At 43.7% G+C, this 13,573-nt stretch overlaps 1 protein-coding gene across 1 annotated transcript; it reads right to left on the bottom strand.

Annotated features, from left to right (window-relative positions):
- Nucleotides 1–241: 241 nt before the first annotated feature.
- On the bottom strand, nucleotides 242–8,693 carry spag7 (sperm associated antigen 7). The gene is made up of 7 exons (XM_061702726.1): nucleotides 8,570–8,693; nucleotides 5,187–5,254; nucleotides 5,018–5,106; nucleotides 4,858–4,942; nucleotides 4,682–4,771; nucleotides 1,225–1,381; nucleotides 242–1,140 (listed from the first exon to the last, which is right to left on the bottom strand). The coding sequence occupies exons 1-7, from the start codon at nucleotides 8,691–8,693 to the stop codon at nucleotides 1,025–1,027; spliced, it is 729 nt and encodes a 242-aa protein (XP_061558710.1). The 3' UTR covers nucleotides 242–1,024.
- Nucleotides 8,694–13,573: the final 4,880 nt, after the last annotated feature.

The raw sequence follows: 13,573 nt of genomic DNA, 5'->3' as shown, positions 1-13,573 counted from the left end.
GCTCCTTTCTAGCAGATTTCATGGCTAGCCATGTTAAATAATAATACAAATTTAAACAGTTGTTCATTTGGAACCAAAACAATAAATGCCAGTTTTGTAGCATACTTACTTTAGTGCTTGTCAGCATTATTCACTTCCCCCAAAAACCTTAGCACTTTCTTGAAAAGATTTAACCTGTTGATGTTTCATTTTGAAGGACATTTGCGTGGGAATGAATATGAATATTGTAATGTGCATTGCCTTTATTGAATTGTTTGGTAAAAACTATGAACCGAATAAAATTACAGCATATTTCTAACGCCTGTAGACTGTGTCAGACTTTGTAAATTTTTTTACTTCATAAAAATGATAACAAATCCAATCATTTTGTATTTTTTTTTTACTGTTGTTTTCACATTTCATACACGTGTGGTGATGAAACAACCTTTTAAAAATACACCAAGAAACCCTCATCTTAGAATAAGGACATCAAATAAAACATGACGTCAGGTGCTTCTGCTCCATCTCATATCATTGTATACATTGACATCATGGAGTGGCGGTTGCTCACAGAAAAGAAAAAGAAAAATCCCTGATAATTAAAATGTATACATTTGTATTAAAAAGAGATCTTTGAGGCTGTTTTAATCTTGACAGATGCTGACGAGTAAAAATTATAATGGGGGAAAAAAAGAGAAATGACATACTGAGGTGAACTTTAAAAAAACAGTGTAATTTGAAACTTTACCGGTAATGCTAACAATCTGCATTAAAATGTCCTATTCAGGATTTTAGATAACACTTGAGGTGTCTTATTTAAACAAATGCATGTTCCTTATACTGTGAATGGCTCAATTACGACAGATGTTATTAGCTTACACAATGTTAAAAACTCAGAAATCCTGAATGTCTTCTCTCCAATCAGGTTCTGAGTAGAGCATCCACCGGCCATATACAGTATGAAGTCTCTAAAGTACAGAATATTGCATTTCTAGTCAGGGACCACATTGCACATCCTCATGTAAGCGTGATCACACAGAGCGACTCAAAAAGTGCTGCTGTGTGCGCCTGTGTCGTCTTCTAACTTCTGTCGCTTCTTTGCTCGGATTGCGTTCATGGCTTCTTCTATGGAACGAGTGTCCCTCTTGTTGGCCACCGGCACTGGTCGAGAGGTAAATAAGAACGTGAAGTGATGTTAAGGAGAGCCGTTTGTGTGCTCTTCGGGGTGCAAATAGCTTCACTCACCACACCCATAGGCCTGGTTGGCTTCCAGTGTGCGCGCTGCATCTTTGGCTGCAGACGTGCCAATCAGGTGGCTGTACTTGTCTCTGTAGTTGGAGTTTGGACATGCCTCTGACTTGTTGCTCTGCCGGGATGCTTCTTCTTCCAGAGCCGCCTGCTCCTATAGTGGCCAGAAAAAGAAAAGTTTCCTCTTAAGAGGACAGTGGCAACATGATAAACCGACAGGCTAATGGGAAATTAATTAATAATATGTTGGTGAATTCTGAATTTGAGACTCATATCATCAAGAAAGTCCAACACCAATTCCAATGAAGTTGGGACGTTGTGTTAAACATAAATAAAAAGAGAATACAATGATTGGCAAATCATGTCCAACCTATATTAAATGGAATACACTACAAAAAGAAGATATTTAATGTTCAAACTGATACAATTGATTGTTTTTAGCAAATAAGCATTAATTTAGAATTTTATGGCTGCAACACGTTCCAAAAAAGCTGGGACAGGGTCCTGATTACCACTGTGTTACATCACCTTTTGTTTTAACAACATGCAATAAACGTTTGGGAACTGAGGACACTAATTGTTGAAGCTTTGTAGGTGGAATTCTTTCCCATTCTTGCTTGATGTACAGCTTCAGCTGTTCAACAGTCCGGGGTCTCCATTGTCATAGTTTACGCTTCATAATGCGCCACACATTTTCAATGGGAGACAGGTCTGGACTGCAGGCAGGCCAATCTAGTACCCGTACTCTTTTACTACGAAGCCACGCTGTTGTAACACGTGCAGAATGTGGTTTGGCATTGTCTTGCTGAAATAAGCAGGGGCGTCTGTGAAAAAGACGTTCCTTAGATGGCAGCATATGTTTCTCCAAAACCTGAGTGTACCTTTCAGCATTAATGGTGCCTTCACAGATGTGTAAGTTACCCATGCCATTGGCACTACCACAGCCCCATACCATCACAGATGGTGGCTTTTGACCTTTGCGTCCATAACAGTCCGGATGGTTCTTTTCCTCTTTCCATCAGCTCCCTACTCTCACCGCAGATCACAATGCTATCTTCAAATATCATTGTCGACAGAGCCTCGTGTCTGACCTCATGTGTCATTCTGTCCACCACTGATCCATCTGTTGCTGATTCTTGATGCCGTCTTACCTCCACCTTGAAGTCTTTTGTCACTCCAGCAGTACAGTATACAACCCCAATTCCAATTAAGTTGGGACGTTGTGTTAAACATAGATAAAAACAGATTACAATGATTTGCAAATCATGTCCAATCTATATTTAATTGAATACACAACAAAGACAAGATATTTAATGCTCAAACTGATAAACGTTATTGTTTTTAGCAAATAATCATTAACTTAGAATTTTATGGCTGCAACACATTCCAAAAAAGCTGGGACAGGTGGCAAAAATTTTTTAGAAAGTTGAGGAATGCTCATCAAAACACCTGTTTGGAACATCCCACAGGTGAACAGGCTAATTGGGAACAGGTGGCTGTTATGATTGGGTATAAAAGGAGCTTCCCTGAATTGCTCAGTCATTCACAAGCAAAGATGGGGCGAGGTTCATCTCTTTGTGGCAGCCGTGGCCCAATGGTTAAGATCATCACCTGCCACCGTGGGGGATCTAGGTTCAAGACCCCGACTGGACCATCCGCCAACATCCCCCGGACTCACGGTTGTGGCGTCCTTGAGCAAGATACTGATACCCCAAAAACGTTCCCCGGGCGATTCAGCTGCCCCCTGCTCCAGTGTGTTCCACTAACATGTGTATGTGTATGTGTTCACTGTGATGGGTTAAATGCAGAGAACAAATTTTGCATGCATGTTCATTGTCATGAACATGCATGCATGTTCATGACAATGTTCATTACAATAAAAGGTGATTCTTCTTCTTCTTCTTTGTGAACAAGTGCGTGAGAAAATAGCACAATGTGCTTTTTTTTTTTAGCACAATGTTCCTCAACGTACAATTGACGCGAATTTAGGGATTTCATCATCTACGGTCCATAATATCATCAAAAGGTGCAGAGAATCTGGAGAAATCACTGCATGTAAGCGGCAAGGCCGAAAACCAACATTGAATGCCCGTGACCTTCGATTCCCTCAGGCGGCACAGCATCAAAAACCGACATCAATGTGTAAAGGATATCACCACATGGGCTCAGGAACACTTCAGAAAACCAATGTCAGTAAATACAGTTCGACGTTACATCCGTAAGTGCAACTTAAAACTCTACTATGCAAAGCAAAAGCCATTTATCAACAACACCCAGAAACACCGCCGGCTTCTCCGGAATCTAAGATGGACTGATGCCAAGTGGAAAAGTGTTTTGTGGGCCGAAGAGTCCACATTTCAAATTGTTTTTGGAAATTGTGGACGTCGTGTCTTCCAGGCCAATGAGGAAAAGAACCATCCGGACTGTTATGGACGCAAAGTTCAAAAGCCAGCATCTGTGATGGTATGGGTCTGTGTTAGTGCCAATGGCATGGGTAACTTACACATCTGTGAAGGCACCATTAATGCTGAAAGGTACATACAGGTTTTGGAGAAACCATCCAAGCAATGTCTTTTTCATGGACGGGGCGTCCATGAAAAAGACTTGCTTATTTCAGCAAGACAATGCCAAACCACATTCTGCACGTGTTACAACAGCGTGGCTTCGTCGTAAAAGAGTGCAGGTACTAGACTGGCCTGCCTGCAGTCCAGACCTGTCTCCCATTGCAAATGTTTCGCTCATTATGAATCGTAAAATACGACAACGGAGACCCCGGACTGTTGAACAGCTGAAGCTGTACATCAAGCAAGAATGGGAAAGAATTCCACCTACAAAGCTTCAACAATTAGTGTCCTCAGTTCCCAAACGTTTATTGAATGTTGTTAAAACAAAAGGTGATGTAACACAGTGGTAAACATGAACCTGTCCCAGCTTTTTTGGAACATGTTGCAGCCATAAAATTCCAAGTTAATGATTATTTGCTAAAAACAAAGTATCAGTTTGAACATTAAATATCTTGTCTTTGTAGTGTATTCAATTAAATATAGGTTGAAAATAATTTGCAAATCATTGTATTGTCTTTTTATTTATGTTTAACACAACTTACCAACTTAATTGGAATGAGAGTTGTACAAAAAGTGCCATGTTCTCAATATTTTGCCCCCACCGCAAAAAAGAAATTGTATCACAGTCCAGCACTAATCAACAACAAAAAAACTACTATGATTCAGAGTTGAGGCTGCTTTATCAAAAACAAACAATTTTGTGTTAACCATTCATCCATCAATTTTCTATAGAACTGGGTGTGATGGAGTCTATCCCAGCTGACTCTGAGTGAGAGGCGGGGTAGACCCATTTTGTTTTAATATATCTCTTGTATTGGAGCTCGTTATACTAAGCAGTAATACCTAATGTTATGCGTGAGTCTGACAAAGAAACAGGCCTCAGATCTTACCTTAAGCCTGCGGCGCTGCTCTGCTAACTGAGGGTCCCACTCCTCTCCTTTGCGATAAGCCTCCAGCTCCTCGTCGGATGGCGCAAACTCCTACAAGCACACATAAGTACAAGCTCATCATCACGCTGCCTCACATTTATGTCACAATCCACTGGATTAAAAGCATATCTACCAACCTTCTTGAACAACATGACATAACGACTCTCTTCATCCTCTCCAAAAGAAAAAGAAGTCAGACCAGCCACTTCAGCGACATCATGCCTGCACATCAGAACAATTACATCCATTAAAATAACTCAATTCACTCGTGTATTAGTAACGTTCTATAAAGCTTACAATATACTTCTCTCAATCTTCCCCATGGGATTGTATTTTTGCTTCTGTTGTGTACTGTCTTGGATGAATTCTGACACTTCTTTCTCCATCTAAACAGCAAAATAAGCAGTTTAGCACCACATTTCATGCAAGTTAGCAATGTCAACATCACTCCAACCAAACCGCTCACCTTTTTCCTGAATGCTGCTTTCTTTCTTTTCTCTTCTTCTTCCATTTTCTTGAGCCTCGCTGCTTGCTCTGAAAACGTAGTTTAAATTCAGAATTTATATGCATGCTATGTTTACCTTGTTGAGTGAAAGTGATACAGTGCGCACGTTCAAGTGGAGAAAGTGGTAAGTTCGTATGTTAGCTTGATGACCCAACACAAAAGCGATTCACGTTTTTTCCCTTTTGGTTTAACCCTCACTAGTGATGCACCGAAATAAAAATGCTTGGCCGAAAATTATGGAGTGAAGACCGAAAACCGAAACACCAAAAGAAATTTCAAGACAAATAATTAGTAAAATTGCGTTAATGGCTATCATGTTTTTTTTTTTTTATTATGTCAAAAACAATACCGTGGAACAGTTATTACAGTTTATAATCTAACAGGATTTTTTAAAAAAACAATCATTACTCTATAATCGTAGTCGTTATAAATTATTAGACTTTACACCGATTTGATCTGGCTGATCGGTATCGGCCGACATTAGCATTTTATGCTGATCGGCTGATTGAATTTAATGTCATAATTCGCCGATCCGATCAATGACGTCATTGATCGGCTCCGCAAAAGACATTAACTCCGCGTTGCCGCGTGCACAGTATATTTTAATCCAAAAGCTAGTTTATTTTTAGCCTTGTCGTGTGTCTTTTGACATAGTACTGTAAATATCTGACGGCCAAAGAAGTTATTTAAAAAAAAAAAAAAACAAAAAAAAAACCTTGGCGGTCTGGGACAGACAACACGTCTGAGACAGGCAACATGTAATGCCCGGATCAGACTACAAGACAAATTTGCTCTTTCATGATTGCACTGTCAGACGACTGCAATAAAATCTTGTATTCCGATACCACCACATCCCGTTTTTTACAATCATTGGGCTTTCAAATGCGACCGGATACACTCGTTACCGTGGCGACGACAACAAGAATGGAGCGCGCCGACGGTATTATTAGGACAAAATGGGGAAAAACGTGTTGGTGGTCACCGGTGCTCAGGACAGGAGAGGACGTTCGTTTAAGGCTTGCTTCAGGTATGTTCACGTACTTTTAACACGATATGGCTCACAAACAGGCAATAAAAAGTTACATAGCCTAGCAAGCCAGCGGTAGCACGAACGGTTGGACGTAAACATGCTGCCGTTCTGTCGAATCATGCTCTAAGGTTTCGGTGTGGGTGAAGTAATTTAATTAAAAATAAAGTAATTTAATTACAGTAAGTTAGCACCCATTATTTCTGTCATGTAATGTTGGTCTGACTTGACTGATTAGAATACATGACCTGACTAGAGCAGTGATTTCCAACCTTTAATGAGCCAAGGAACATATATGGCTGCAACACGTTCCAAAAAAGCTAGCACAGGTGGCAGAAAAGACTGAGAAAGTTGAGGAATGCTCATCAAACACTTGTTTGGAACATCCCACAGGTGAACAGGCTAATTGGGAACAGGTGGGTGCCATGATTGGGTATAAAAGGAGCTTTCCTGAATTGCTCAGTCATTCACAAGCAAAGATGGGGCGAGGTTCACCTCTTTGTGAACAAGTGCGTGAGGAAATAGTCGAACAGTTTAAGGACAATGTTTCTCAACGTACAATTGCAAGGAATTTAGGAATGTCATCATCTACGATCCATGTCATCATCAAAAGGTTCAGAGAATCTGGAGAAATCACTGTATGTAAGCGGCAAGGCCAAAAACCAACATTGAATGCCCGTGACCTTCGATCCCTCAGGTGGCACTGCATCAAAAACCAGTGTGTAAAGGATATCACCACATGGGCTCAGGAAAACTTCAGAAAACCAATGTCAGTAAATACAGTTTGGCGCTACAGCCGTAAGTGCAACTTGAAAGTCGACTATGCAAAGCAAAAGCCATTTCTTAACAACACCCAGAAACGCCGCCGGCTTCTCTGGTCCCGAGCGCATCTAAGATGGACTGACGCAAAGTGGAAAAGTGTTCTGTGGTCCGACGAGTCCACATTTTAAATTGTTTTTGGAAATTGTGGACGTCGTGTCCTCCGGGCCAAAGAGGAAAAGAACCATCCGGACTGTTATGGACGCAAAGGTCAAAAGCCAGCATCTGTGATGGTATGGGGCTGTGGTAGTGCCAATGGCATGGGTAACTTACACGTATGTGAAGGCACCATTAATGCTGCTAGGTACACACAGGTTTTGGAGAAACATATGCTGCCATCCAAGCAACGTCTTTTTCATGGACGCCCTTGCTTATTTCAGCCAGACAATGCCAAACCACATTCTGCACGTGTTACAACAGCGTGGCTTCGTAGTAAAAGAGTACGGGTACTAGACTGGCCTGTCTGCAGTCCAGACCTGTCTCCCATTGAAAATGTGTGGCGCATTATGAAGCGTAAAATACGACAACGGAGACCCCGGACTGTTGAACAGCTGAAGCTGTACATCAGGCAAGAATGGGAAAGAATTCCACCTACAAAGCTTCAACAATTAGTGTCCTCAGTTCCAAAACGTTTATTGAATGTTAAAGGTGATGTAACACAGTGGTAAACATGACCCTGTCCCAGCTTTTTTGGAACGTGTTGCAGCCATAAAATTCTAAGTTAATGCTTATTTGCTAAAAACAATCAATTTTATCAGTTTGAACATTAAATATCTTGTCTTTGTAGTGTATTCAATTAAATATAGGTTGAACATGATTTGCAAATCATTGTATTCTGTTTTTATTTGTGTTTAACACAACGTCCCAACTTTATTGGAATTGGGGTTGTATTATACTGCTCTCACACGTCTTGGATTAGTCTAACATTCTTCCACTTGAACAGTACTGCAGTTTCTCCCTTAGCACCCTGCCACACACACTTTCTAACACTACAGTAATTAGAAGGCAATAATAACAAATTCATAAAATTAAGAATTTTTTTATTTCTTCATATTTTACATGCAGTGCCGAGTATGTTTTTATGGACGCTGGTTCGATAATTTTGTGTAATACAAATGTTGCAAGGCTAAAGTAAAAGAAAGCTCAAGAGTTGCGAGCGATGGCGTAATGTGACGTCACCTGTTTTAGGGGGACCAATCACAACTCTTCAAAAGCATCCACAACCAACATTGGGCATACACATGGAGCTTTTAACCGGTGTGTGTTGTGCCCAAAGTACTGTATCCACCCAGGTTCCAGACCTGTGGAACCTGATAATAAGCAGGAGATCGTGGTTTGAGTCTTTGACAAGGGCGGTGCTATATCTGAACCGTAGCACCGGAAATAACCCGTTTGCCGTTTCCATATTTTTCTCAGCCATATATCATAGCCATATCACTTTAAACTGTTTTAAAAGAAAAATGCAGATTGAGTTGTTACAATAGCCAATATATTATACCTCGAGCCTTTCGCCGGCTTTCCTGGTCGCCGACTGTTGGAGGTTTTTCCATCGAATTTAATATTGAACCTAGTAGATCCGCCATCTTGACTTGATAGCAAGAGCACCGACAGCGACTACGCATGCGGACCTTACACGGTCTTCTTCGCTGCCTCTAAATTGGTATGTAAAATATTTGTCGCCGCCAACTGTGCAGATTCCACAATACAGATACTTTATTAATTTTGGTTAGTGAACACTTTATGAAAAAAAATCTTTACTTTATTTTAAAATTTAATCATACATTCAATTCATAAGATTACACTCATAGTTTGAAATGGGAGGGGGGTTATGAGTTAAGAGGCAATTGTGTTCGTACAAGAAAAAAAGTATATTTCTGTGTACAGGGTGGAGTTGTGGAATGGGCTGGGTGACGAAATATTAATCAGTTAACGAGATAGTATGGGATGGGTGGCAAGATATTAACGACAATTAACGAGATATTAGCCAATTTAAAAAAAACTACACAAAGAATCTATCTTTGACAGGTGTATAGAGAAGAGGAAAAGTTGTTTTAAGGGGATGGATATGTAGTTTTTGTTACACCAGATGGTTAATAGAACTATAACACTATGGGCTGATTTGGTGAAACATTTGATTTTGTGTTGCAAATAAATCTAATCGAATAAATCATAAACGAATTGAAGAAATGTAACAATGGGGTAGGGATATATGTTTTACCTCTTCCTACTCCTTTTCAAACAGTGCTACCTGTGCCTGTATTTCATTTTGTATTTGATCTTAGAAATAAACTACGTCATTCAAAGGCATACAGTATTTACCATTAATGGGCATACGTGCTGATTTTGCCAAAACTATGTGACAATACTGAGAACTGCTAATGGCAGGCTGAAATGCCAAGGAAATAAATTCTGTATCTGTCCATTGCACTGATACTAGGAAGAGATTGACTTTGAGTGAGAGGCAGGGTACTGTACACTAGGTTGAACGAAAAAAAATTGTAGGCGATTATAATGTGATGAAAGTCGAGTCGAAGTTGATTCATCAATGATGTCATTGATGTTTTTCAGCACACTACAGCGATTCCCAACCTTTTTTTGCGCTACAGACCGATTTCACATAAAGATGCATTATTTCAATGGACAGGCACTGAAACAAATAAAAACAAATGATTAAAAATACAATTTACCATTTTGCTAATTGAAGTTGTGGTAATTAGTAGGGGTCCTGCGCATGTTTCTCCTCAACAATACGTCCGGCTCGGTCTCACCTTGAGAGAGAACCTTCTACTCGCCCATCAGCTGTCGCCGCTGTACCATAATGCTCTGTGGAGCAGTGAAATGTACGGCCGACAAGGCGACAGTCGACATGTCTGCGCAGGTCAAAGAGTACAAAATTAAGCTGGCGGTGGATGAGAATAGCAGTTAGCCTCGTTAGGTCTGGCTATTCTGATCGCCATTAATCATAAAAGATTTAGATGAACTGTACCTTGGAACTGGTGGCGAGGAACAAGGGCAGCATCGTCTAATAATTTGCACAGACAACAACTGTGTGCCAATAAGAACTGTATTCATCAGAGATGTTGTTTGCTAGAAGACACATCAGAACACTTGTCACTTTTTCCTCGCCGCCAGTCCCAAAGTACTGCTAATATGAATCGTTTAAGACTAGCAGCAATCAGAATAGCTGAACCTCGCAAGGCTAACCGTTATTCTCATCCACCACCATCTTATTTTCATGCATCTATGATGACTGTTGCCTTGTTTGGCCTAGACATTTTGCGGCACCACCTAACATTGTAGTCTGGCGACGGCAGCAGATGGTGAGTCGAAAGTCCGATGTAACTGGCCGATTGGAAGACGAGCTTTCAAAAACGTGGCTAGCAATTAGTCGACTTCGCTAAATGTTGATGCAGAGCAGTAAAGTTAATTCGTTTACCAGTGAAATAATCAGTTCAACCCCTCTTGTTCACCCTCACTGGTCGCCAGCCAGTCGCAGGGCATGAGTACGAATAATGGTGGAAAATACATTTCCAGATATTATGGTACTCCTCAGATACATACAAATACACACCCTAATGGCTGTCAACTGTTTGCAAGATGGCATCACAACAGTGTAGCTTGGCCAATCCCGATTGTCACTCTTTCCCCTAAGAATTCTACAAGAAAATATAGATTCAAAATAGTTTATTCCTGGGAAGCACTGGGATATCGTGGTTAGTGTGCCTAGTGCATAGTTCTGAGGTTTGCAGTTCAAATCTCAGTCCCAGCCTTCCTGTGCGGAGTTTGCATGTCCTCCCTGTGCGCGCATGAGTTTTCCTCGGGTAGTCCAGCTTCTTCCAACATCCCCAAAAAATGTTAGGTTGATTCATCCATCCATTTTCCTCCGCTTATCCGGGAGCAGCAGCCTCAGCAGGGAAGCCCAGATTTCCCTCTCCCAGCCACTTCCTCCAGCACTTCCGAGGGGATCCCTGGCATTCCGAGGCCAGCCGAGAGAAATTGTCTCTCCAGCGTGTCCAAGGTCGTCCCCGGGTTCTCCTCCCGGTGGGATGTGCCCGGGACACCTCACCAGGGAGGCATCCTAATCAGATGCCCGAGCCAACTCATCTGGCTCCTCTCAATGTGGAGGAGCAGCGGCTCTACTCTGAGCCCCTCCCGGATGACCGAGCTACTCACCCTATCTCTAAGGGAGAGCCCAGACACCCTGCGGCGGAAACTCATTCCGGCCGCTTGTATCCGTGATCTTGTTCTTTCGGTCACGACCCACAGCTTGTGAACATAGGTGAGGGTAGGAACGTAGATCGACCGGTAAATTGAGAGCTTTGCTTTTTGGCTTAGCTCCTTCTTCACCACAACGGAGCGATACAAAGTCTGCATCACTGCAGACGCTGCACCGATCCGCCTGTCGATCTCCCGTTCCATTGTTTCCTCACTCGTGAGCAAGACTCCAAGATATTTGAACTCCTCCACTTGGGGCAGGATCTCATCCCCAACCCAAAGAGGGCACTCCGCCCTTTTCCGACTGAGGACCATGGTCTCAGATTTGGAGGTGCTGATTCTCATCCCAGCCTCTTCACACTCGGCAGCTAACCATTCCAGTGAGAGTTGGAGATCATTGCTTGATGAAGCCAACAGAACCACATCATCTGCAAAAAGCAGAGTTGCAATACTGAGGCCACCAAACCGGACCCCCTTTACGCCTTGGCTGCGCCGAGAAATTCTGTCCATAAAAGTTATGAACACAATCGGTGACAAAGGGCAGCCTTGGCGGAGTCTGACCCTCACCGGAAATTAGTCCGACTTATTGCCGACAATGCGGACCAAACTCTGGCACTGGTCGTACAGGGACCGAACAGCCCATATCAGGGGGTTCAGCACCCCATACTCTCGAAGCACCCCCCACAGAACTCCCCGAGGGACACGGTTGAATGCCTTCCCCAAGTCCACAAAACACATGTAGACTGGTTGGGCGAACTCCCATGCACCCTCGAGGACCCTGCCGAAGGTGTAGAGCTGGTCCACTGTTCCACGGCCAGGACGAAAACCACACTGCTCCTCCTGAATCTGAGATTCGACTTCCCGACGGACCCTCCTCTCCAGCAACCCTGAATAGACCTTACCAGGAAGGCTGAGGAGTGTAATCCCCCTGTAGTTGGAACACACCCCCCTTTTTAAAAAGAGGGACCACAACCCGAGTCTGCCAATCCAGAGTCACTGTCCCCGATCTCCGCGAGATGTTGCTGAGGCGTGTCAACCTGGACAGCCCCACAACATCCAGATCCTTTCGGAACGAATCTCATCCACCCCATCCTTGCCACCAAGGAGCTTTTTAACCACCTCAGTTACCTCAACCCCAGAGATAGGAGAGCCCGGCTGTGAGACCCCAGACTCTGCTTCCTCTTGGGAAGGCATGTCAGTGGAATTGAGGAGGTCTTCGAAGTATTCTCCCCACCGACTCACAACGCCCCCATAGGACTCCTTCTTCAGCTTGACGGCATCCCTCACCCCTGGTGTCCACCAACGGGTTTGGGGATTGCCGCCACGACAGGCACCGACTACCTTATGGCCACATCTCCGGTCGGCCAACTCAGCAATGGAGGCGCGGAACATGGTCCTCTCGGACTCAATGTTCCCCACCTCCTCCGAGACGTGGGTGAAGTTCAGGTGGGAGTTGAAAGTCCTTCTGACAGGGGATTCTGCCAGACGTTCCCAGGAGACCCTCACAATACGTTTGGGCCTGCCACGTCGGACCGGCATCTTCCCATACCATCGGAAGCAACTCACCACCAGGTGGTGATCAGTTGACAGCTCCGCCTATCTCTTCATCCGAGTGTCCAAGACATGTGGCCGCAAGTCCGATAAGACGACCACAAAGTCGATCATCGAACTGCGCCCTAGGGTGTCCTGGTGCCGAGTGCACGTGTGGACACTCTGATGCTTGAACATGGTGTTTGTTATGGACAATCCGTGATGAGCACAGAAGTCCAATAACAGGACACCATTCGGGTTCTGATTGGGGGGACCGTTCCTCCCAATCACACCCCTCCAGGTCTCACTGTCATTGCCCACGTGAGCATTGAAGTCCCCCAGGAGAACGATGGAGTCCCCAGCAGGAGCACTCTCCAGCACCCCTTCCAAGGACTCCAAAAAGGGTGGGTACTCTGAACTGCTGTTTGGTGCATCGGCACAAAAATCACTCAGGACCCGTCCCCCCACCCGAGGCGGAGGGAGGCTACCCTCTCATCCACTAGGGTGAACCCCAACGTACAGGCGCCGAGCCAGGTGGCAATAAGTATACCCACACCTGCTCAGCGCCTCTCACCGTGGGCAGCTCCAGAGTGGAAGAGAGTCCATCCCCTCTCGAGAGGACTAGTACCAGAGCCCAAGCTGTGTGTGGAGGTGAGCCTGACTATATATAGTTGGAACTTCTCAACCTCGCACACCAGCTCGGGCTCCTTCCCTCCCAGAGAGGTGACGTTCCACGTCCCTAGAGCCAGCTTCTGTA

The sequence above is a fragment of the Phycodurus eques genome, chromosome 17 (assembly GCF_024500275.1).
Source record: "Phycodurus eques isolate BA_2022a chromosome 17, UOR_Pequ_1.1, whole genome shotgun sequence".
NCBI lineage: Eukaryota > Metazoa > Chordata > Actinopteri > Syngnathiformes > Syngnathidae > Phycodurus > Phycodurus eques.
The sequence above is the reverse complement of the archived record's forward strand: the minus strand, read 5'-3'. Positions and strand labels throughout refer to the sequence as shown.